The 22,157-nt window shown below is 48.9% G+C and overlaps 1 protein-coding gene across 5 annotated transcripts in view; it reads left to right on the forward strand.

Annotated features, from left to right (window-relative positions):
* Dctd (dCMP deaminase) overlaps positions 1 to 20,497 on the forward strand; it is a 96,110-nt gene extending 75,613 nt beyond the window's left edge. For all 5 annotated transcript variants that reach the window (XM_037211735.1, XM_028854531.2, XM_037211736.1 and 2 more), the window contains exons 4-6: positions 16,158 to 16,274; positions 17,618 to 17,714; positions 19,167 to 20,497. In XM_037211735.1, coding sequence (XP_037067630.1) covers positions 16,158 to 16,274; positions 17,618 to 17,714; positions 19,167 to 19,245 — 293 coding nt within the window. In that variant the 3' untranslated portion in view covers positions 19,246 to 20,497. The remainder of the gene's footprint in view (positions 1 to 16,157; positions 16,275 to 17,617; positions 17,715 to 19,166) is intronic.
* The last annotated feature ends 1,660 nt before the right edge of the window (positions 20,498 to 22,157 follow it).

Below are 22,157 nucleotides of genomic sequence, written 5' to 3' on the forward strand. Positions count from 1 at the left end.
CTGGCCTAGTGTCAGACTGAAAGCCACTTCCGTATGACGTATGTTCATGTTTCTTCAGAGGAGTGTGGTGGGCTGCGCCTGTCGCTTCTGGAATTCCTAAGCTGGCAGCCTGATTCCAAAGGGATGGTGTTTGGAGGTGGGGACCGTGGGAGGTGATTGGGCCTTGAAGGTTGAGCCCTCCTGTACAGTCCCCATGGGCAAGTGTACCCTTCGAAGGGGACCCCAGAGAGGGCTTGCTTCCACCCTTGAAGAAGCTGGTGGCTTGTAAACCTAGACCTGGTCCCTCACCGGAAGTCAACATGTTGATCTAAGGCCTCCAGTCATGAGAACAATAAGAATTCAGTGTGGTGTTTTGTCACAGCATCCCAGAGTGACCAAGCCGGGGAGCCTTGACAAATCATGCGAATCTGAGTTTACCAATAATAATGCAACTCAATTCCCCTTTATTCATTCCTCCGCAAGCTTGAAGTCATCAGCCGTGATTGACACTTGGTGAGGAGAAGGGAAACGCAGAATGCTGGTAGGAAGGGAAACGCAGAATGTCTTCATAGGAAGACAGCCTTTTCTGGGCTGTCTCTCCAGAGAAGCCTTCTGAAAGGGTGTTTTTGTTCTTCCAGCCTTAGGATCAAAACTTCATGAAGCTGTTTGATTATGATTAAATTTTAATAGGGAAAAGGAAAACCCCCCGTGCTAAAGAAACTGCTCTCCCATTCATTCCTTCCCCACCCCTGAAAAAAAAAAATCCAAAAGCTGGTGTGATGTCTGTGCCAGTCAGCGTCAAGAAGAAGGCAGCCTTGTTCAAGGGAGCAATTTCCGGATGAGCAACATTTAAAAAAAAAAAACCAGGAGGCAGCAAATTTATCTAATTTGCCATATAAAAAGACTCGGGGAGATTTTTATTTTTATGAAGAGGGGGTGGGTTGCTAAACTCACGATGAAGTATTCGGCTGACATTTTTGTGAAATTCATTACAGTGACGCACAGTTCATCAAAATACCACATTTTATAAAATGGAGGCAAAATACTCTTGGTAAATCAGAGATGGCTTGTTCCTTGGGGTTTTCTAGCAAGTTTGGATGAAATAGTTGAGAGACATTATGGCTGTGGTAGAGTCAAGTTCTTTGCCTGGTGGGCTTCTGGGAATTTTACAGAGTGGTTGTGACACTCCCATGATGCCCTGCGTTTGCAGCCTTGCTGTTTACCGTTGAAAGGACTCGGTGTGTGAGTATGCGTCTTCCTCGGTCTGTGTAGCAGGAATCTTAAATGGTCTTATTAATAAAATCAAACCTGGAGCCAGGTATTGGGGTGAATGCTGGAAGATCAGAGAAGCAGAACAAGCCACAGCTACCTCACCTTGCCAATTCCTCGGCTGATCCTGTTTCCTCAGACTGGAAGCTTCTGTGTCCTCATCCCAATAGCTCTCAGCTGAACTGTGCTGCTCCAAAGCCTAAAAGCTTAACCAGCCAAAAGCTTCTAGTTTATGGTCCTCACGCCTTATATACCTTTCTGCTTTCTACCACCACTCCCTGGGATTAAAGGCTGGCTTTCTGGGATTAAAGGCGTGAGTCACCATGCTTGGCTGTATCCTTGAACTCACAGAGATCCAAGTAGATCTCTGCCTCTGGAATGCTAGGATTAAAGGCGTGTGCTACCACTGCCTATCCTCTATGTTTAATATTGTGGCTGCTCTGTCTCTGACCCCAGATAAGTTTATTAGTGTGCACAATATTTTGGGGGAACACAATACCCCTACAGGTCAGGAAGCAGGATTGCTAGGCTGGCCATATCCCATGTTGTCCTGTTAGGGACCCCAGTCCTGATGTTCCTAGGAGTGGGTGGCGGCACCTTCACTCTGAGTGCACTGGGCAGAAATGGAGCTGTGGACTTCTACCGGAATCGGTTCCTGTTGCTACAGGAATACTCTAAAGAGAGAATGCATGGGGCTGCGGAGGCTGGGGAGATGGATGGCACAGCAGGTACGAACACTTGCAGCTGCGCAAGTGGGAGGCTCCTGAGTCCAAACGCCTGGTACCCGCAGGGAAAACAAAAGCAGGACGTAGCTGCATAGCCCTGCAACCCTAGCGTGTCGAGAGATGCAGACGGGAAGGTCGCTGGGGCTGGCTAGCCACCTGCCTCGCCTCCAGGTTTGGTGGGTCATCTTGTTTCGAGGGAATTAAAGCAGAGAGTGATGGAGCAAGACACCCAGGGTCCTCCTCTGGCCCCCGTGTATGCACAGGCACGCACACTCACACAGACGCGTGCGTGGGCATGCGCTCGCCCAGGGAGAAAGTGGTGCTGGGAATGAAATGTTGAAAAAACCAGGAATTAATTAAGGTGACAGATCCACATGGCAACTTTCACCACTTTTGCCAGCGTGTGGCAAAGCCTCTTTAAATTCTGTATTTAAATTTAATCTTTATTTTTCATGTTTAGCATATCGTTAAGCATGCGGAGATGTCATTTTAGTGATTACGTGGCCGTTTGCCTTACCCCCCTGAACACTGACATTTTCCTGACTGCCATGCATGTGATGTATTTCTTTGGCATCCAAAAGGTTAGACTTGAGAAACTAATTTATCAAGAAGTTAGGAGGCTGATCCTCCTCAAAGCTGTGACTTCCTCGCCACTTTTTAAGAGCTTCTTCCGGTTGAAACCGAACGCCCCTCTGGTTTTGTGAGGCAGATCCGTCCATTTGATGACACGCTGTCTCTCTGCAGAATTTCATTTTGTATGTAACTTCCTGCCTTCCCTCCCCTGCCTGCCTGGCTGTCCTGGAGTTGTGGCCCGACAGCGGTCTAATTGGAGACTTTCGTGCAAATAACTAATATAACCAACGGAAAAACCTTTGAACACTTGTGAAGGACGGAAATCAGGTAGATTGTTTTTAATGAACCAGCAGGCAGGCTACCATGGTGTGGGAACTCGGGTCTATGTTGGGTCTTTTCATTGCCATTTATATTACCCAGCTTGAGAGAAGACTATTTCACCTTGAGGTATAATTCAGGAAGGAACAAATAACTTTTGTGGATGTAGTTGATTTCTATCAAATAAAGTGTGCTTTTTTTTTTTTATTAGCACGGGGTTAGTCATATTTAAAGCATCAGTGATCATTTCATTATGACTATCTAGAAAGGCTGGTCAGTAACAGAATAATCCCTGTTCTAAAGAGCAGATGTAGGTAAAGCTAAAATGCCTGCCTGTGGCGATTAGGCCTTGCCATCAAAACACCCATGTCTCTCTATTCCAAAGAGAAGCTCTCAGGCTGATGACCAGAAGTGTGCTAAGGTGAAGTCTTGTACTCTACCTTGAAGTAAAAGGTTTGCAGGAAAGTTAGTGCTTCCAAGAGAGACGGTTAACTGCGTAAGGTTCACGCCACTATCGTGCCGGTGGGCACGGCTTGCCAAGTTGGTTGGTATTGTCGACCTTGAGGTTCATAGCTGGGTGAGACTGTTGATGGACACCCCCACCCCAGTTTTTTTTTTCCCCCATTCCATCACAAATGAATATTTCTGATGATAATAATTACAGCCGCCGCCCCTGTTCCCCTCCCCCACCCCAGACAGGGTCTTGCTATGTAGCCAGTGTTAGGCAATTTATGGCAACTCTCCCTTCCCAGACTCCTGAGTGCTGGGATCATGGCTTGCTCAGCCGGCTTTCTTGTAGAACCCAAGATCACCAGCCTAGGGATGGCCCCACCCACCATGGGCTGGCCCTCCCCCATCAATCACTAAGAAAATGCCCTCCAGGCTTGCCTACAGCCTGATCTTATGGGGGCATCTCCTCAGTGGAGGCTCCCTCCTCTCAGATGACTCCAGCTTGTATCAAGTTGACGGGGAAACCAGCCAGTACACAGGCAGGAAAACCTGGTTCTCAGGGGGTTTATGTCTATATTGCCCTTTGCTTTTACATCCTAAGACATCTCTGTCTGGATGGGGTTGTGCCTGTCTGTGATATCAGCTCAGTAAACCCCAGTTTACTGAAAATAGCAGTAATCACATTCTCATGAAAAGACCCCACCTGGGCCAGCCATCAGGAGCCCTGGGTTCCTCATCTTTTTTGGTTATTCCTGGTGGTAGTGGAGTTTCTAGACACGGCACTTGGCATGTACTAATGAGTCTCAGTCTGTCTCTCAGCTTAATAAAAAATTGTGTTGCCTCTGTGTGTGCCCGTGCATGCTTTTGAGAGCTGCTGGGTGATTCTCCTGTCTCCACCTCTGCTAGAACACTGGCCATAAGAATGCTGGGATGACAGATGCCCATAAAACTGCAGCTGGCTTTTCGCATCTTTTTGGCGGTTTTATGCGGGTTCTGGGGTTGAACTCAGGTTGACAGGCTTGCGTGGCAGGTGCTTTTCCCTGCTGAGATATTTCACCCTCCTGACCTCTCGGTTTCTTTGTGGAGCAGATCATTGCTGAAGACGCTACCATCTGTAATTTCAAAGAAAAAATACTAATGAAGTAACCGGTGGCGTGTGGTTCGTGTTGCCCTGTTTGCTGAATTCTGAAGGCATGCTCAGACAAGGCTGCAGGCTATGAAAGTGGTTGTGAGTGACCAGGAGAACGTCATATGTGCATAAGGATGAATTCGTAGATAGACTCAGGCTTCCTACCTCCCTTCCCTTTTCTTTTAGTTTTTGATCCCATTTGGGGGTTCTGGGGATCGAACCTAGGGCCTTGTGCATGCTAGGCAAGTTCTCTGTCATCGAGCTGCGTCTCCAGCTCCGCAGTTCTAAGGTAAATATAAACCAGTTAGAGACAGTGTTCAAGACTAGGAGGGGAGTAGCTACAGGGTACAGGCTACCCGCAAATGTGGAGACTAAAAGGCATTAAGTTAGAGAAGGTTGGGGAACCGTACACAAGCGAGAGAGAATGTGTTTGGCCACATGACCTGCGTGGAGGAAAGAGGTGCCTTTAAGATCAGGTGGGAAGAACTTGGGAATCCTTTTGTGAATCAGGCAGCGGTGGTGGTCTTCATCTGGACAGAGGTGAGTGCTGGGCCCTGGCAGACGCCAGTGGTGAACGCTGACCGTAGGTGGGAGCAGAGGCTAGCACGCTGCCACCCGGCCACCTGAAGGGCTGCGCACCGGCTCCTCGGTGGAAGTGCACAGTTTGATCTCTTTGCTTCTTTCCCATGATCGATGCCATATAGCAAGTCTAAAATATTGAATATGATAACTGAGTATGAATTTTTAAATTCTGCAATTAAAAGACTTGGTTGAAATGCCATTAATTTTGAGTTTAGGTGAATAAAGGGAAGCGGAACCCTTGGCCATTTTTTTTTTCCCCTCTGCAAATGAGTTAACGCCTTTTGGGGAGTTAAAATAAATACTAAGGAATCATCTGTTCTTCTGTCAGCCTGAGTGTGTCGGCTCATGAAGAAGCCGGCCTCTCAAGTCATGTTGCTTTAGAGATACATTTTATGGGTGTTTTGCAGAGTGCTTTCCTGTGTATCCGTTTGCCTGCTACTCTAGGACAGCATGTCTGTATGTTTCTTACATGCCAGGAACTGTACCAGTGGTAAACAGAATGCACGCGCTCTCTGGTCCGTTTTCACAGCACCTGCAAGTTCATTGTGGAGGAGGTAGATGTCAATGTGAGTGAAATGAACCGGCATTATTGGCTGCCCCTTTCCTGAGGGAGTAACTTGAGCAGAGATCTGAAGGGTCAGATGGAACCCATCAGGGGAGATGGGCAGGTTGGTGTTTGGGCATGGGTGAGGCATCCCTGGTGGGGACTGCTTGGGTTAAGCTCCCTGGTGGGATGATGTGTGCTGAGAAAAGAAGTAGCCCAGGCTTTGAGAGCAAAGATCGTGTTGGAGGCTAACGTGGTGGTATGAAGGGGTCGTCTGATCAAGAGGGCGGAGCCTTTGGGTTAGTACCCTTGTAAAGGATGCTCAGTGAGCAACTGGGGTGATGGCACACCGTGAAGCCCTGACTTTAGAACCCCAGCACCCAGCTGTGGTGGTGTACATCTGTCACCCCAGTGCTGAGGGACAGAGACGAGAGCATCGTGGGGCTCCTTAGCTTTCTAGCTAAATCCACAAATTCCAGGTTGAATGAGAGGCTGTGTCTCAAAAACTCAGTTACAGAAGTGATGATGGACGACACTCCAGTGTCGGCTTCCGTGTGTGTGTGTGTGTGTGTGTGTGTGTGTGTGTGTGTGTGTGTGTGTGTACACACGTGTGGAAGCCACACACACACTGACACCAAGGCCAAGTGGAATTAGCCATTTGAGAACACAAGGAGGAGATTCCGTCTACAGCCCAGGAAGGGGAACCCTCTCCAGACCCCGCATCTGCCAGTGCCTTGACGTTGGCTTTCCCAGCGTCCAGATCTGTCGAATGCTCTGTTATCTGTTGTTTAGAATGTAGCAGTTTGTTAGAGCAGCCCAAATAGACTAAGGCCGGTCTGTGTGTGTGTGTGTGTGTGTGTGTGTGTGTGTGTGTGTGCGCGCGATGGGTGTTTGGGGCAGAAGTGGTAACAGCAGCCCAGCTGTGAGGCAGCTGCAGAAGAGGGAGGGAGCTTGGAGGCGAGAGGGTGCTGGAGCAAGGAGGAACAGGTGAGCACACGATGTGGCTGACTTGGAGAGCGTATCAAGCAGATGGGTTGATGCTGATGCCGAGCTGGAGAGGAAGACTCATTCCTTCCTCCCAGCAGTTCCAAGCAGTAGCACCCCGTCATGGAGCGGGCAGTGGGGAGGGGCAAGATTTGGGGAGGGGGGATGAAGTGTGCGACTGTGCAAGCTCCTGGCCAGACTGGAGTGGGGGTGGGGGTGGGGAAAGAGGACCCGGTTGGTGACACCCTCCCTGCCGGGTTGGGCATCTGAGTGTCTCCATGGGTGATGTGAGAGGGGAGTGTGTTCGGAGACAGGAGGTTCTGACCCATGAGAACCTCAGCACCTGGCGGTTGGGTGTAAGAGGAAGGGCCTGATGAAGAGCAGTGTGACTGAAGGGAGGGCCGCAGAGCTGTGTGAAAAAGAGGGGGCAGGGTGGGGGGTGGGTGGCAATGAAGCCTTCCGCTGTGCCCAGGTCCGCCAAGAGTTCCGTAGAGTAAGTGAGTCTGTGTTTATCAAGGCTGGTGTTGCCAACAGCACTTTGAACAGTGGTAACCTTCAGAGCCAAACTGGAGCCAAGTTGGAGGAAGCAGGGTACTATTTAGCTAGAGTTTTGAAGTGTGTGGCTCTGACAGGGCCCAGCCTTGGAACCATGTGGGACTGAGACAGAGTCGTGTAGTTTGTGAGACGGGAGTTCTTATTTTTAGTTTCTTGTTTTTTTGTATCAGGCATTTGTTAGTTGATTTAAAAAAAAAAAATCATCCAGTAGAGTGGGAAAAACTAAGAAAAGGAAAAAGAGGGTAGGTGTTTCAGGACAGGGGAAGGGATGGCTTCCCAAGGCTCGTGTTTAGTGAGAGGAAGCGGGGACACGTTGGGCAGAGAGGGACCAGGTGACTGCAGCCACGGAAAGTTCTGGAGCCGCAGTGGAGCGTGAGTCCAGCGCTTCGAATGAGTTCAGAATGAGCTGAAAGAGCTGGGAGCAGCTGCTAGAGGACCGCCCTAGGAATGTAGGGCAGTTTGAGGAACTGCATGGATTGGAAAATCCCAAGTTAGAGTTGGGTCGGCTCATCCTGCTTACCCCTCTCGCTGAGATGCAATCAGAGTTGCCTGAAGCGGTCAGTCCTCCTGGAGCTGGAATTAATGAGCCCCAGAACATGGATCCTGACTCTTCTTCCACTGCCCAGTGCACTCCCAATTTACCCTTTAAAAGCTGGGGACCCACGAGGGAAGGGTTGAAGCCCGGCTGTGTATATTTACAGAGAGACTGTCGGAGGGTGGCTGATGCTTTCTCGCTCCTGGTACCTTCTCAATCCCTTTTCAGCAATGCCCGTGTATTTCTTGCGAGCAGTAGGAACAGAGTTGGCCTGGCTCCGCCATGGATAAAAATGCAGTTATTTCTCCCTCCTCCCCCTCCTGACCTGATTGTGTGCCCTTAGCACATAGGGAAGCAATGTAATTAGAGTTCTGGGGGCTTTATTATCAATAATGGAAACACCACAGTCAGAAATGTCTTTAGCCCTAAGCACTACCATTGGGGCTAAGTGGCTCCCCTGGGTGCCTTGAGTTGTTACCAGCAGCTCTATTGAGAGGCGGAGGAAGGGGGTAGAGGATGGCATGGAAACAGAGCTGCCGAGAGGGGGTGGGAATGTGTTCCTGTGGTCCAGCTGAAGTGTGCCACCCAGGGCCACCCGCTTACTCTGGGGCCACCCTACAGGGTAGGAAGCAACACTAACTTTAGCTACCAGGTGGATCTTGTGCACCGTGCCCTTACTGGATTCTGATCCCTGTAGGGTCTCTGGCGGGGGTGGGGGCGGGGGGGGGAGGGGGGGGGACTTCTCTCTGGTCGGAAGGCTGAAGCTCGTACATACTGAAGTCCATCAGAGTCCTGAACTGAGGAAGTGGGGGGTGATGGACAGCGAAGTGGGCGCCGTAAGGAGGAAGAAGAGGGGAAAGGCAGAGCCAGCAGCCGCTCTGAGAGCTGGGGTGTCCTCTTCCAAGCGTGGCCCCAGGAAGTTGCTGCAGCAGCCAGTAGAGCTTGGGTAGTTTGTGGGTGCTATAGAAGTTCGAGCCTTGCTTGGAACCTGGGGGATTTGGCTGCTTTTGAGTGAGAGGCTTGTGCCTTTTTTTCTAGATCTGGGTTCTTTTTCAATGTCATCTCTTCTCTGGGTACAGGGTAGAAACAGAAAGTTAATAGACATTTTCCCAGCCTAGGGCTGGGCCTCTCCGAATTAATCTCAGTTTCCTGTTTTCATTTCCACATACAAACTATATTCTCTTGTGTCTCAAGGAATTCTGTGTGTCCTTGATGCCAGAAGGCTGTGAGGTTGTCTTCCATGATCTCCTGAGGAGAAAGGTCACTGGCTAAATGTGGGGCTGGGTGAAGGGAGAGGCATTATTAGCGTGCACACATAGTCCATTGGCTGGCCAGGCAAAAATGCTCTCCTCCTCAGTCACCTCTGCTCATCAAAGAAGACCCTGTTGTCCATCTCCCAGGAGTCTTCACCATCATGGGGATCTCCTAGGGTTGAAGTCATCCTTTCCCTGCCAAGTTCTGACCTGTGGTAACAAAGGCTTCCTTAGCATAATTCTGTGTTCTTCATGAACTATGCCCAGAGAAAGGCAGAGTGTTATCATTCTGAGAGGCTGGGCTTTAGATCCTTGGGAAACCCTGATAACTTATCAGCCTGCCACTTTACAGTTATAAACCTTGCTATAGGGGAAGACTGGGTACCGGTGTGTATGTGTATTGGGGGGTGGGGTCCCCTTGCAAGTGTCACAGCCAACAGGGAAATGATCCAGGCCAGGTGAAAAACAAAACTCAGGTCAGCAGGACTTAGCTGGTCCTGGGTCCAAAACTTCTAGAGCAGTGGTTCTCAATCTGTAGATCGAGACCCCTTTGGGGATTGAAGGACTCTTTCATAGGGGTCACCCCAGACCTCGGAAAATACGTATCTGCATTACGATTCCTAACAGTAACAAGATTACAGTTACGAAGTAGCAGTGAAAATATTTTTATGGTCGGGGGTCACCACGACATAAGGATCTGTGTGAAAGGATCGTAGCATTAGGAAGGTTGAGACCCACTGCTGTGGAGTCTGACACCAGGCGGTTTATTGTAAGCATATTTAAACATGGTACAATTTGGGAAAAAATGTTTCCTGTTGTAATTTAATTCCCAGGAGGAGGATTAAGGCGTGAATTCATCAAAACTCCTTTGCAAAATACATGTGATCGTGGAGATGGGTTCCGTGGCTTAAGGGCGTTGGACCTGGTGTGGTTTCTGGCTGAGTTAGCATGGAGGTCAGCAGGCTATAAAATACATCTGACATCTTCCCAAGGAAGAGTTCTATTGACCGAGAAACAAAGCTAAAGGTTTGGGGAAGGAGAATCTGGGGTAAGCATTCTGGGGGCGTTTGGGTGAAGCCCGGCTCTACAGACAGCCAAGATCCCCTGGTCATTAACAGCTTCCACTCCCGACTTTCTGGGTGGAAACAGGTATTCATTTTGTCTTTTGAGGAGACAGCCCTGTGTGATTAACATTCCTGGTGTCCCTAGTGGTCTGTGAGCTCTCGTGCCCCCTACCACATAGGTATGACATTGTTGGGGAGCACATTTCTAGAAATGCTGGTTGCAGATTTGGGGGTAGCCGTTACAAAGTGAGCCTTTGGGGTCGGGCAGTGTCTTGGGCGGTGGAGGCTGTGGCGTGTGACTTCAGGGGCTTGGCTGTGGTTAATTATTGCCTTGAAGGAGAGGTCCATGGAAGGCCGGCAGTGACATATGGGGCCTTGTCAGGGTATCTCTCAATAATTAAGAGATCAGTCGTCGAAGCTCCATTTTAGTTCTAGACACCGTGGTGAAGCAAGTTCCTTAAATGGATCTTGGAGAAGTGTGTGCCCTTCCTCTCTCGGTGGAAGTTTCCACCCGGCATCTGCACATTAGTGAGGGTGAGGTGGACATAGGTGTGCCCCTGGACAGGTGCCCACACTTAGTGACTCTGACACCCTGGGACCCCCGGAGTAAACTCACGTAGATTCTAACTTGGAGAATAATGGCAAAAGAGTGGGGTCATCAGAACAGAGGTGGGACCGCTTGTTAATAACGTGTATATATCAGCCTTAAATTGGGGTACCCCATTTCATATCCATTACTAATTGCAGGGTAAAGTCCAAGAAAAGGGAAACTTGTCTTGGATTAGAAGCAGGAGGTGTGTGTGTGTGTGTGTGTGTGTGTGTGTGTGTGTGTGTGTGTGTGTGTGTGTGCAAATTTTTTTCTGAGTCCAGATTTTATGGGGCTCCAGTGTTTCTCATGTCTCACCAGGAGACTAAGGTCACTGGGGGTGACACTGTGACCACCAGGTTATATGTGTAGCACTTAGAATTTGTTTAGCATCGTTCAAATGTGTTTTCTTTTTCTTTTTTCTCTTTTCCTTTTCAACTTGAGTAGCTGTGATAGTCCTGGTGTCTAAAATAGATATTGTATTAGTCTCACATCAGATGTGATGGAAGTCAGATCTATAAAATGCTGAATCTCTTACATCTAACAAGGATAGAGTACATCCTGTAAATTTGTCAAACTTCCCGAGAACCGCCTACGTGAGACAGTAAGGATTAATCAGGCCCCGGTGCGAGAGAATTTGAAAAATATAGTTTTCTAATTATACAGTCTCTTCTCAGTGGGCCAAGGTTAATGCAGTTCTGAATTCTGACAGTTAGTAATAGAAAAAAGAAAGAAAGAAAAGAGCGAAGTGTATGAATTGTCTCATCATCACCTGGAACAGACCCTCTTCTGATGACCACGCTTTGTATGCATTAATCGGGTATTTTCAGCGCTTGTCCCTTTTATATGATGTTGGGGATAATTAAAGGGTTTTTGTCACTCTTTTGTGCTTATCGGATATCTGCGTTATTTGGGGACTTAAGTTTTTGCTTAGCTGTAGATATGGATTTCTAGTTAATAATGGGAAAATTCATCTTTTTTGACACTATGGACTGCCTTATGAATACTTGTTAGGCATTGTGCGCCCTAAGTTCTTTGTCCTTCTAAAATCTCACACAAGAACTGCCAGACAGGACCAGTCGTGGTTGGTTTTGAGACACAGGCATGCTGTGAGTTTTGCTTCAGATTTTAGGTATCCCCCGATACCACCAAGCAAGGAAAACCCACTTAACTGATTTTGTAACTTGCTGGGTTTGGTTGTGCATGCCTGTAATCCCAGGACTCAGGCTAAAGAAAGGAATGTCGTGAGTTCAAGACCAGCTCAGGCTACATGGGAGGTGCTAGTCCAGCTAGGGCTTTATAGCAAAAAATATCACAGTGAGACGGACAGACAGACACACGGGGCGTGGCGGGCATGAGAAAGAAGGAAGGGTGTTAGAAACCAAGACTCAGATCAGGGAGAGGAAAAGAGAGGAGGGGAAGGCTGGGGTGGGGTGGGACCGTTAATACAGGGTGGCTATGACTAAAGAATGATCTATGCATGTATGAAAAGGGCACAGTGAAACCTATTATTCTGTATAATTAATATGCCCTAACCCCCCAAAAAAAATTGGAGAGAAGAAAACTAGAGGTTATATCTGCATTACAATGAGACAGTTATTTTTAAAATTAGACTAGCAGTTGTTGAAATGATTTCCTCTTGAAAAGAAAGTTAAAGCGCCGAGCGCCTGACCTCTGCTGAATGAATGAGGACTGTGTGTGGTGAAGGGAGGAGGCAGCGGAGTGGAGGGAAGCCACCACTCAGCGCGGGGGTGGGGTGTGTGTGTGGGGGTGAGGGCTGCAGCCTTGTGCTGGGCCGAGAGAGGAGCCCCTGTTTTGTTAGTGAGAGCTTGTCCTGGAGGATGGAGGAATGTTAGGAAAAAGCCAAAAGTCGGTGGACTTTGATATTTTAAAAACTGCTTTTACCGTTTATTATTATTATTGTTGTTGTTGTTATTATCTCTTTGTGGGTGGGTGGGTGTGTATGCGCACAGGTGTGGGTTATGGCTTATGTGTGAAGGTCCGGGGACAACCTTGGGTATCCATCTAAAGGCGCTTCGGACTTCAGGCTCATTGGCTTGGACCTCAGCCACATAGGCCAGCCTAGCTGGCCAGAGGGCTTCTAGAGATCCGCTTGCCCCTGGTGTGGCTGTTCTTGGGATTACAGACATGTACTGCTGTGTCCAGCTTTTATGTGGATCCTTGGGGGTCTGAACTCACAACCTCACTTCATCAACAGAACTGTTTCCCCGCCTGCTTTTACTTGATTTTATTTTTAGTTCGAAGTACACGTTCCCAGAGCTGGTATTAATCATGCAAACAGAGCACCCACCTTATCAAAAGCTCATAGACCCTCTGGTGGCAAGCTGGGCCTTGAGCACTGGTGCTGTCCTCTGGGAAGCCCTTTCCCCATTCTGTCTTCCTCGAGGGAAGACTTCAGAGTTGTGGGGAGAGCTACCTGAACTTGTGGCCTTCCTATCCAGGACCAGGACCAGAAGGGCTGGGCATGTGGGTTTGAAGCAAGCTTTCTGGCTTGAAGCAGCTTTAGAGGTCACCCGCTTTCAGGGTCTGTAGGTGGCTGAGAAACAGGCCCCAAGCATTTCACTCCAGTGCACAGGCAGCAGATTGAGTGGACGATTATCAGGTCGGTCCGTTGTTCCTTCTTAAGGGCAGTGTGGGGCTCTAGGCCCGAGGCCCAACTCAGTGGTTCTCCACAGACGATGAAGCAGTGATACAGAGGCTGTGGGGGACCCCCCCCCCTTCACAAGGGAAGATTGGAGACTGTGAACCCTGAGGGGCTGTGGGGAGTTTGAAGGTGGGAGTTGCGATGGGCAGGTCCAGGGTGAGGGTGTTCTCCCAGGTTGAGGGTCCTCTGGACCCCTTCTGACCCCAGGAGGCTGGTATTAGTCACATAGGCCTCTGGTAGGGAAGGGGTTCTGGGGAACAGTGTGCTGTGGTTTCTGAAGTTGAAAGGGGTGCAGGACTGAGCCAGAGCAGTCAGAGTGGGGGTCTGTCGTCCCCTCTCCTCAGAGTGCATGGTTTTCTTTTTGGTTATCATTCAGTCATTTTTTTTTTTTTTTTTTTTGATTTTTCGAGACAGGGTTTCTCTGTGTAGCTTTGGCTTTCCTGGACTCACTTGTAGCCGGCTGGCCTCGAACTCACAGAGATCCGCCTGCTCTGCTCCGGTGCTGGATTAAGGCGTGCGCCACACGCCGGCATTCAGTCATTTGACTTTGAAGGTGTAAGCTTGTGGGGTGTGAGCCGGCCTGTAGTCCGACATCCGTCCATGTCACCCAGCAGACCTTCTCTTAAAAGCAGCTTTGCATTTTCATCCCGTGACTTTTGATAGGGTAAAGGACGCCTGTTTAGAATCCTGTGTCTTATTTCTGCACACTGCCCGTCTCCGGCCATGTCGGGGTTTACCCAAGACGCGCTGTTTCTTCGGGTGATTTTCACGAATGATAAACTTGGTTTTGGTTGTGGTCACCGTGACGGTTCTTCCAGAGGAGGACACCAGAAGGCTGTGTGGTCACAGATCGGGGTCTTCGAAGTTCTGAACGTGAACTCCGGCACCATCCACAGAACACTTCTTAGATGGGGAAAGCCCAGTTTTGAGAAAGGAAGAGAACTGCTGTTTCCCAGCGTCACCATCAATAATGGGGATCTGCATTTTCTCCTTTATTTATTCAATAAATATTTAACACCATTATGTTCCTGGCATGCCATTAGACCCTGGGGAGAGCTACCGAGAACTTGGAGGGCTGGGCTCTGCCCCCAAGGGGGGCATAGAGGAAACAATTATATCTAATTGTTTTTAACACTGAACAGAGTGTTAAACTCAGTGATTCCACCCTGCCGTCTTGGCCACCAGGGGAGAAGGGGCCATGGATACCTCTTGAAGTCCACTCCAACCCTTTCTGGGTTTTCTCCTGTCTTCCCGTGGCCTTGGAGTTTATGGGACAGGCAGGCTTGGGGGACAGGACTCAGGTCCCTCCAGCCAGCCATTGCTCCCTGGTGGTCTGTGATTTGATGAATCACAGATTGTTTCTTTCGCTCCCTGTATTGCCAGAGACGATTCCTTTTTTCACTCATGCTGAGAACTCTTAATACATGGAATTAATTCCCAGTTTGAGGATGCTGGTGTGCACAAGCATTTCCTGAGAGAGCTCTCGCGTAGCTTCCTGGTAAAACACTGCCTGGCTACTACTATCCAGGTAGTTGGCTATTCCATGCAAAACCAGGAGGCTGGTCCTTCATCCTGCTAACTCAGAAGAGATTCTCACTAAACGTGTCTCCTTCATCCTTCTAACCCTGAATAGATTCTCAATAAATATGCCTCCTTCATCCTTCTAACCCTGAATAGATTCTCAATAAATGTGCCTGACTCTATGAACAAGTAGTGATTGAAATGCCCAGGGTCGTGGGCCTCGGCGAGCTTAGGCCAATGTGCACTGACAATCTCGATGGATGAAGGTTGAATATGGGAGGCTGGCGGCTGGAGATGGACGGTAGAGGAGATCCTTGAAGGGAGCCGTGTTTGTTTCCTAGGAATTATGTATGGTTTGGACCATGACCCGAGAGAGACTCCATTCACACTGCGGGTGCTTGTTTTAGTATTGTGTGCGGAGTATATGTTGGGATCTCCGGGCAGCCTGTAGAACAGGGCTTCCCGAATTTGTTTGCACATTTGAGTCATCTGGGGGTTCTCTTAAAAGTTCCCAAGGCTAGACCATTACTCTCCAGTACGGAATAAATACTGATTTGGAAGTTCCTCTGGGGATAAATATTCATGTAATTGTCATAAGGAGGAGTATGCAAGGTAGTTGTAGATAACACACCCAAAACCTTCAGATGAGAAGCCTGCTGAGCAGGTGGAGGGATTCAGAGCTTTATCTGTGCTGGAGTTTTTCTTTATTTCAGGCCTGTGGCTAGGGAGTAGCAACAGCCACCCTAACAGGACAGGGAATATCAGCTTTGGTAGCGAGGGAGAGAAAGGAGGGTACTTCTTTTGTCCTTTCACTCAGTCAAGGACGCTCGCATGATCCTTGGGAGTCCTTGGTGGGGTGGATCCGTATGTAGAGAACTTGACTGTTCATTGCGCTTAAGTGGATGCGTGTGTTTGTAAAACAGATAAATAGCTGGTTATCCACTGGCTTTCTTTTCTTCTCTTTCCCCCCTCAGGGCTCAGGGCTGAGCGTGATGAGCAGAAGCAGACCCCTCAGGATAGAAATTCTCAGCCTCACTTCTTATTCTTGTGTCCTTATGCCCCCTGCCCTCTTAACAGCCATGCTGACCGACACACAAATGAGCCATTTTATACCGGCATTTCAATACCCCAGGGTCTTGTGGAGCAGTGAGGTATTGCTCCGCTTAGGGTGGGTGAAGGTACTTGACCTCAGTCCCTCCTGGTGCCCTAGGTGCTTACGCACCAAGGCCAGCTGCTGCTACAGCCAACCCTCCCTGGTAATCCCCACCCAGACAGACCACGCGGCCCTTATTGCTAGTCTCGGGGTTGCTGTTTCCAATCGATTTATTTTTATTGAGTATTCTGTGCTATTTCGGAGGTGGAGACAGAGTTACTTAGTAAACCTTCCATGAGCTGCAGCCTAAGCCCCTTTCTTCTCTTCCGCAGTGTGCCATGCTGAGCTGAACGCCATCATGAACAAGAATTCGGCTGATGTGAAGGGCTGCAGCATGTATGTCGCCTTATTCCCCTGTAACGAGTGTGCTAAGCTGATCATCCAGGCAGGTAGGCACCACACCAGGCCCTTCCCATTTGTCACCGTTGCCTGGGGGGTCTGCTCGTCAGCAGCTCCGCGCGCGCAGGTGTGTTTGATCGGAAGTTGTTATTGTTTAGATCTAAATTAATTGCGCTATCAACTTGGTGGCACATGCCCCGTGTTTTGTTTTTTTGAGTGGTGCCAGGTATTCTGAGACTAATTGCATCCTCTGTGATTCTTAGCATGTTTTTAATTTAGTTTGCAACTTCTTAAACTGCAAGCTGCCAAAAAAGAACACAGGCATTGCATATAATTACTGTCAGTTTACCATTCTCTGACATATTGTGCATAGATGGGGGTGGGGGAGGGAGCGAAATGAACTTCTGTCAGAAACAAGGTCAGCTGAGAGTCTGTATATCAAATTTTAATTTCTATCTAATACGTGGTAGATATTTGAGGGTCTAAGCATATCTTTGCATATAAATACCATGAGACTCAAATGTTACTCCGAGCTTCTCCTTTATTATATCACAGCTGCCGTAAACCTACCAAGTTGTGTTCTGTCTATTGTACCTGTGTTTGAACTGTTCCACCTAAGAGTGAGCTACGCTTGATCTCCATAAAGCTCTTAGATTGAGATGTAAAGACTTAGCATGTTTAGCCAGATGTGGGGGCTGAAGGGGCTGTTTCTCACGAGCCCCCCGGGTTTCAGAGCAGAAGTCGGCTGATAGCGGACCACAGCCGTGGGTGCCCATGAAACTGCTGCCATTAACCTCTCTTTTGGGGGTGCTTCCTTAGCTGGTCACAGGCGGAGGGGTTGGCAGTAGGCGCCTGCCCAGAGCAGTGTGTGGGCTCACCCCTTCCAAAGGGGATACAGAGCAGCCCTGAGGAGAAGACGGTTAGGAATCCTGGCTGAGCTTCATGCCGCCTAAGGAGATCGGAGGCGGATCTGCCCCTCCACACTGATAGCTGAACTTTTCTTGGATGCCTAATGCTGCTGACCTCTGGACTGGCCAGCACCCTCCTTCTACACCTCTTGAGTTGAGTAGTTGCTTCGTGAATAAAGAATAGTTGCTTACCTGCCCATGAAGAAGAAAATTTGTTAATTAGATCAAGGCTTGACGGCTTGACGTGTTTTTACTTTTCATTTGTATATTTTAAAAAAAAAAAAAAAAATCCATAAAGACTGGAAGGCAGATTAAATACAGTCCCCTCTGCTGTCCTGGGAAGCCATAGATGAATAGTTCAGTAACTGGACATTGTCTGCACGCTCACTCGAGAAAGGTAATTAATCATCGGCGCGGGGCTCTCTTTCTCTTGCCTGTCTTTTGAATTTTGTGTCTGTGCTTATCTTCTACTCTTACCTTTTCAGGTATAAAAGAAGTCATTTTCATGTCGGATAAATACCACGACAGTGAGGAGACAACAGCCGCCAGACTCTTGTTTGAACTGGCTGGGGTTACGTTCAGGTGGGTCGGGGAACTGGTGTAGAAATGCACGTGGCCTGGCCTGAAGTCTGGTGTCCCCGCACGTGGTGGCAGTGTCTTTGGAATGTGACAGCATCTGCCCCTAAAGATTATTTTAGGTATGGAGTAAACGACAGAAATATCTGGAGACAGCCTGTGTAATGGTTATATTTTAATATTAGTGACTTTCGAAGGCTGAGGCTAATTATGCAAGGAGCAAGACATTTAAAAATTTACCACTTTTGTGCTAGCCCTGCCAAGCCTTTATAAATCTTGCATATGTAAAGGGCTCTGGTGGAGATAGTTTAGGATGAAAGCGGGCTGCCAGGGTGAGACACCAGGAATTCTTTCCTGAGCAACATTTTGAATTAAGAGAGGGAGCCCTTGCCATGTCCGTGATTATCTTCGCAGAGGGAAGAACGTGTTTGCCTTGTTCGTTTTGCCATCTTTTATGAGCAGCCGAAAACTGACTTCGGACCGAGAAGCTTTGCAGAGTGTGAACTTGTGTGTCTGGTCGGCAGTGAGAAGGCTTGTGGGACAGGCCACTTGCCCCGTGGGTTGTCGTCTTAGTTAGAGATGTGGGGCAGTTTCTTTGTTTTCCGAGACAGGGTCTCTGTACGAATAGGCTGCCCCTGAGTTTGCTGGGTAACCCAGGCTGCCTCCTGCCTCAGTCTCCCCAGTGACACCACTCACCATGCCCAGTTGGAAACACGATTTTTGCATGATGCGTGTCTTGAATTATTGTGCCTTGTGTGCTCCTGGTTTAATAAACCACTGACTGAAGCTAACTTGGGGAGTAAAGGCTCGGTTTGGCTCACGGGTTACAATCTGGCATCCTGGAAGTCAGGGCAGGAAGGAAAAAGCCCAAACCTGGAGGCAGGAATTGAAGCAGAGACCATGGAGGAACACTGCTTACCTGCTCTCTTATTTACTCGTTTGAAAAAGTCCCCAAGTATCTTCAGGTAGGGTAGCCGTATCTGCGTTCGGAGAGCTTGAATTTAGAAAGTCCCCTTGCCCCCACTTCTAAGAGTTGTCTTTCTATATAGCTCAGACGCACAAGAAAATGGACTGTGTTTGCTTTTAGAGCGGCTCAGAGTGGGCTGCAGCGATTTCCTAGAAAATAAGATAAATATGATGGGGAAACTGTAATCGGATATCATGGGGTGCTGCTAACTTGTTAGAAATCCTTTGACTCCCGGATAATTCATGAACTCGGATAGTTGAAGAACACACAAGCCGAGCCACCCCATGCATCGATCTTGTCTTAGCCTCTTCTGCTCTGTGTTCCTCTCCGTATGGGGCACTATAATTGGCTCCTATAGAGATAAGATATCAAGCGAATCCCAGGATATTTCTTTCCTCTGCCCTGGAAATACAGTTTAAGCTGAAATAAACAAATCACTCTAACTACTCGTTGGATAATTCCTGTATATATTTTGTTTTTTTCATGTTTAGAAAATTCACCCCCAAGTACAGCAAGATTGTCATTGACTTTGACTCAATTAATATCCAGCCGAGTCAGAAGCTTCAGTGAGTTCCGTCTCGTTAAGTCCCGGAAGAAGAGGGCTCCTCTCCTCTCAGAAGCCCCTGGTGCCTTTCATCTGGAAGTCGCGCATAACTTTTTAATAGCCGGCGCAGCACACGCAGACCTTGAATCCTCTTTCCCGTCCCCACCGTCCCACGGATCTACATCTGTTTAAGCTGTTGATTTAGTTTGATTTGGAACCCAAGGGCCTGCCAGCCCCGGGGCTGGAGTGAAGGTCTTTCCGCCTTCGCCGACCGTCTGGCTGGGGTGAGGGTTAGGACAGTGTCGGCTCTCTCTGTCACCCACCAATTCCAACAGCCGCTCCTTCGCTAGGACACACACATAATTGTGTTCTTAGCAGCCTCACAGTGATGCGAACATCTGGCCCAAATGAAGCCTACCCTTGTCACGCCAGGACCACGGACGGAGGCAGGAGAGCCATTGCTGTACAGTTGAGGGGAGCTGGCACCCACCTACCCAGAGAGGATCGAGGGTGACACGAGTCCCCCCAGATCAGCACAGCTGAACCGGGAATGTCCTCTCAGTGTGTCCCTCCCTGCCTCACACACAGCCCTGGCACGCTATCCCTCTGGAGGGTGGCGACCCCTCTGCTTCCAGCCTCTTCTCCTTGGTTTGTTGGTCACACAGCACTGTTACATTTATCCCAGTGATAAGTGGTTCCTAGAGGAGGCGGCTCATCCCTCCCCCTAGACCAGGCACTGTGTGATGACAGCTGGAGTTTATGGATGGGTAGCGTGGGGCATCCCCCCCTCCCCAATCCCATTTCCCCCCGCTGTGTGGAAACATGTTACTCATGCTGCGTGCCAACATGGTTTGTTTCCAAGGGCGCCCTACAACCAGAGAGTGCGTTCATTCCCGTCCTGTAAGAGAACTGTGGGAAAGTCTGTACTGGAGGTGGTCTCTTCCAGACCCACTGGTGACTGTCCCTCATGTGTGCCTTCAGCCACACAGGCAGCCTCGGCTCTGTGATCAGTGGGGGGGGGGGGGGTGTGCTCCGCTGTGAGCTTTGTTTTCTGTTCCATTTAACTTCTGTTAAACATGCCCGGTGCCTTTGATAAAATGGTTTTCTTTATCTTAAAGATGATTACCTTTTAGGTTGCTCTTACTTTTTCATGAAAGTTTTTATGAAACTTCGTCTCTGAGTTGTTTTTTTTTTTTAACTCTATTCTGGGGCATTTTGTCATTTTTGCTCTTTACCAATATTATTAAAGTTTTATTAGAATCATCTACCAGCACCAAAGCATGATCATTTTTGTGTTATTATATGTGCTCAGCTCTCTGCTTGGATTGTTTCTGTATTGTCTGCAAAGCACGTTAAGCAGGTGTGTGCCCAGAGTGTATCGGAAGTGTTGACGCCATGTTCTTTCCAGGATCGGGGAGGGGTGCTTTTTTTCTTTTTAATACATTGTAGTCTTTTAATATTGTGTATGTGGGGGGCGGGTGCGGGTGTGTGTGTGTGTGTGTGTGTGTGTGTGTGTGTGTGTGTGTGCCTGGCAGTGTGTACCGTGCCACAGTGCCCCTGTAGAGGCGGAAGAGAACTTTTTGGCTGTCAGTTCCCTCTTTCCACCTTGTTGTGAGGCGGGCGTTTCTCTCTCGTCTTTGCTGCTGTTCTGCGAACCCAGGAGCCTCCCACGGATGCTGCCATGTCCGGCTTTTCGCGTGAGTGCAACAGCCAGACCTCAGGCCCCAAGCCCATCCTCCGCTCTCCTCTTTCTCCATGACCCTCTTTCGTTTTCCTTCTCGGTTTATTTCTCTTCCGCTTGCTCCTGCTTTGCTCCGAAGGGAAGTAGAAGAAATCAGAAGAGAGACAAAGACAGAAAACGCCGTCTCATTTTCTGTTGCTGCGAGTTGTAAGCCCTGTTCTCAGGCAGTAATTCTCGTGTGCCGTGTGCAGATCGGTCCAGGGGCTCGTCAGTCACTAGTACGTTTTCTTAATTTTGATGCTGTTGTTTTGTCTCGGCTTGTTACGTTGAACGGTGGTGAAAACCCACGTCTTCCTTTTTCTCTTGGGGGAGGGGTATGCAGGTGGTGGCTGAGATGTCTGCGGGGTGCTAGTGCCGTGGATGGTGTCCGCCCACAGGCAGGCCTCCACCTCTGCACTCTTGCTGAGCCTGGATCCCCGGTGCCTGGATTGCAGGTAATTAGGTCTTCGTTTCTGCCATCGCTCCAAGAGGAGTGTAATTGTCCTGTCCGGAGGATTCTGCGGATGTCAGGGCTCCTGCTCATAGAGGGGGTGCTTTGAACTGTTGCCTTTGGGAAGAGCGGTCCAGAAGGAGGGTGTCCCAAGCACTCTTTTTGCCTCGCAGGCATGGCTGGATAATTGTGGCGAAGGGAGGCTGTATCTGAGAGCCGCTGTGGCTGCCTGTCATGGCTAATAGATGACAATGAGGAAGCCATCGTTCACTGAACCGCTGGCAGGACCACATGAAAAGGCAGACGTTCGAGGGAAATGGTAGGCACCGTTTTCCAGACGTCTTACACATCCCCGCCCCCTCTTGCACATGTCCTTAAAGCCTTCTGGAGTCCAACTGGACCTCGCCATGAAGATGATCTAACTTATTAGCCACGTTCCCTAATTTCACGTGAAGCAAAATAAGACGAGCAAAACCAGATGGGAAAATCTCATTAATAAGAACGGGCTCCTGTGTCCAGTGATCTGAAATTCTTAGGTGCCATGGATAGCTCTTCCTCTTCCAATGTCTATATCTACCAGAGGATTAAAAATATCTAGGATGAAGCCAAAGGCAGAAGCAGACCTGTATTCCCAGCACTTGGGAGGTGGAGACAGGAAGACGACAAGTTCAGGTCCACCCTAAGCTACGCAGGGTGACTAAAAATGGCCCACGCCTTTAATCCCATCACTCTCTTGAGTTCCAGGCCAGCCCAGGCTACACAGGAAA

The sequence above is a fragment of the Peromyscus leucopus genome, chromosome 17 (assembly GCF_004664715.2).
Source record: "Peromyscus leucopus breed LL Stock chromosome 17, UCI_PerLeu_2.1, whole genome shotgun sequence".
NCBI lineage: Eukaryota > Metazoa > Chordata > Mammalia > Rodentia > Cricetidae > Peromyscus > Peromyscus leucopus.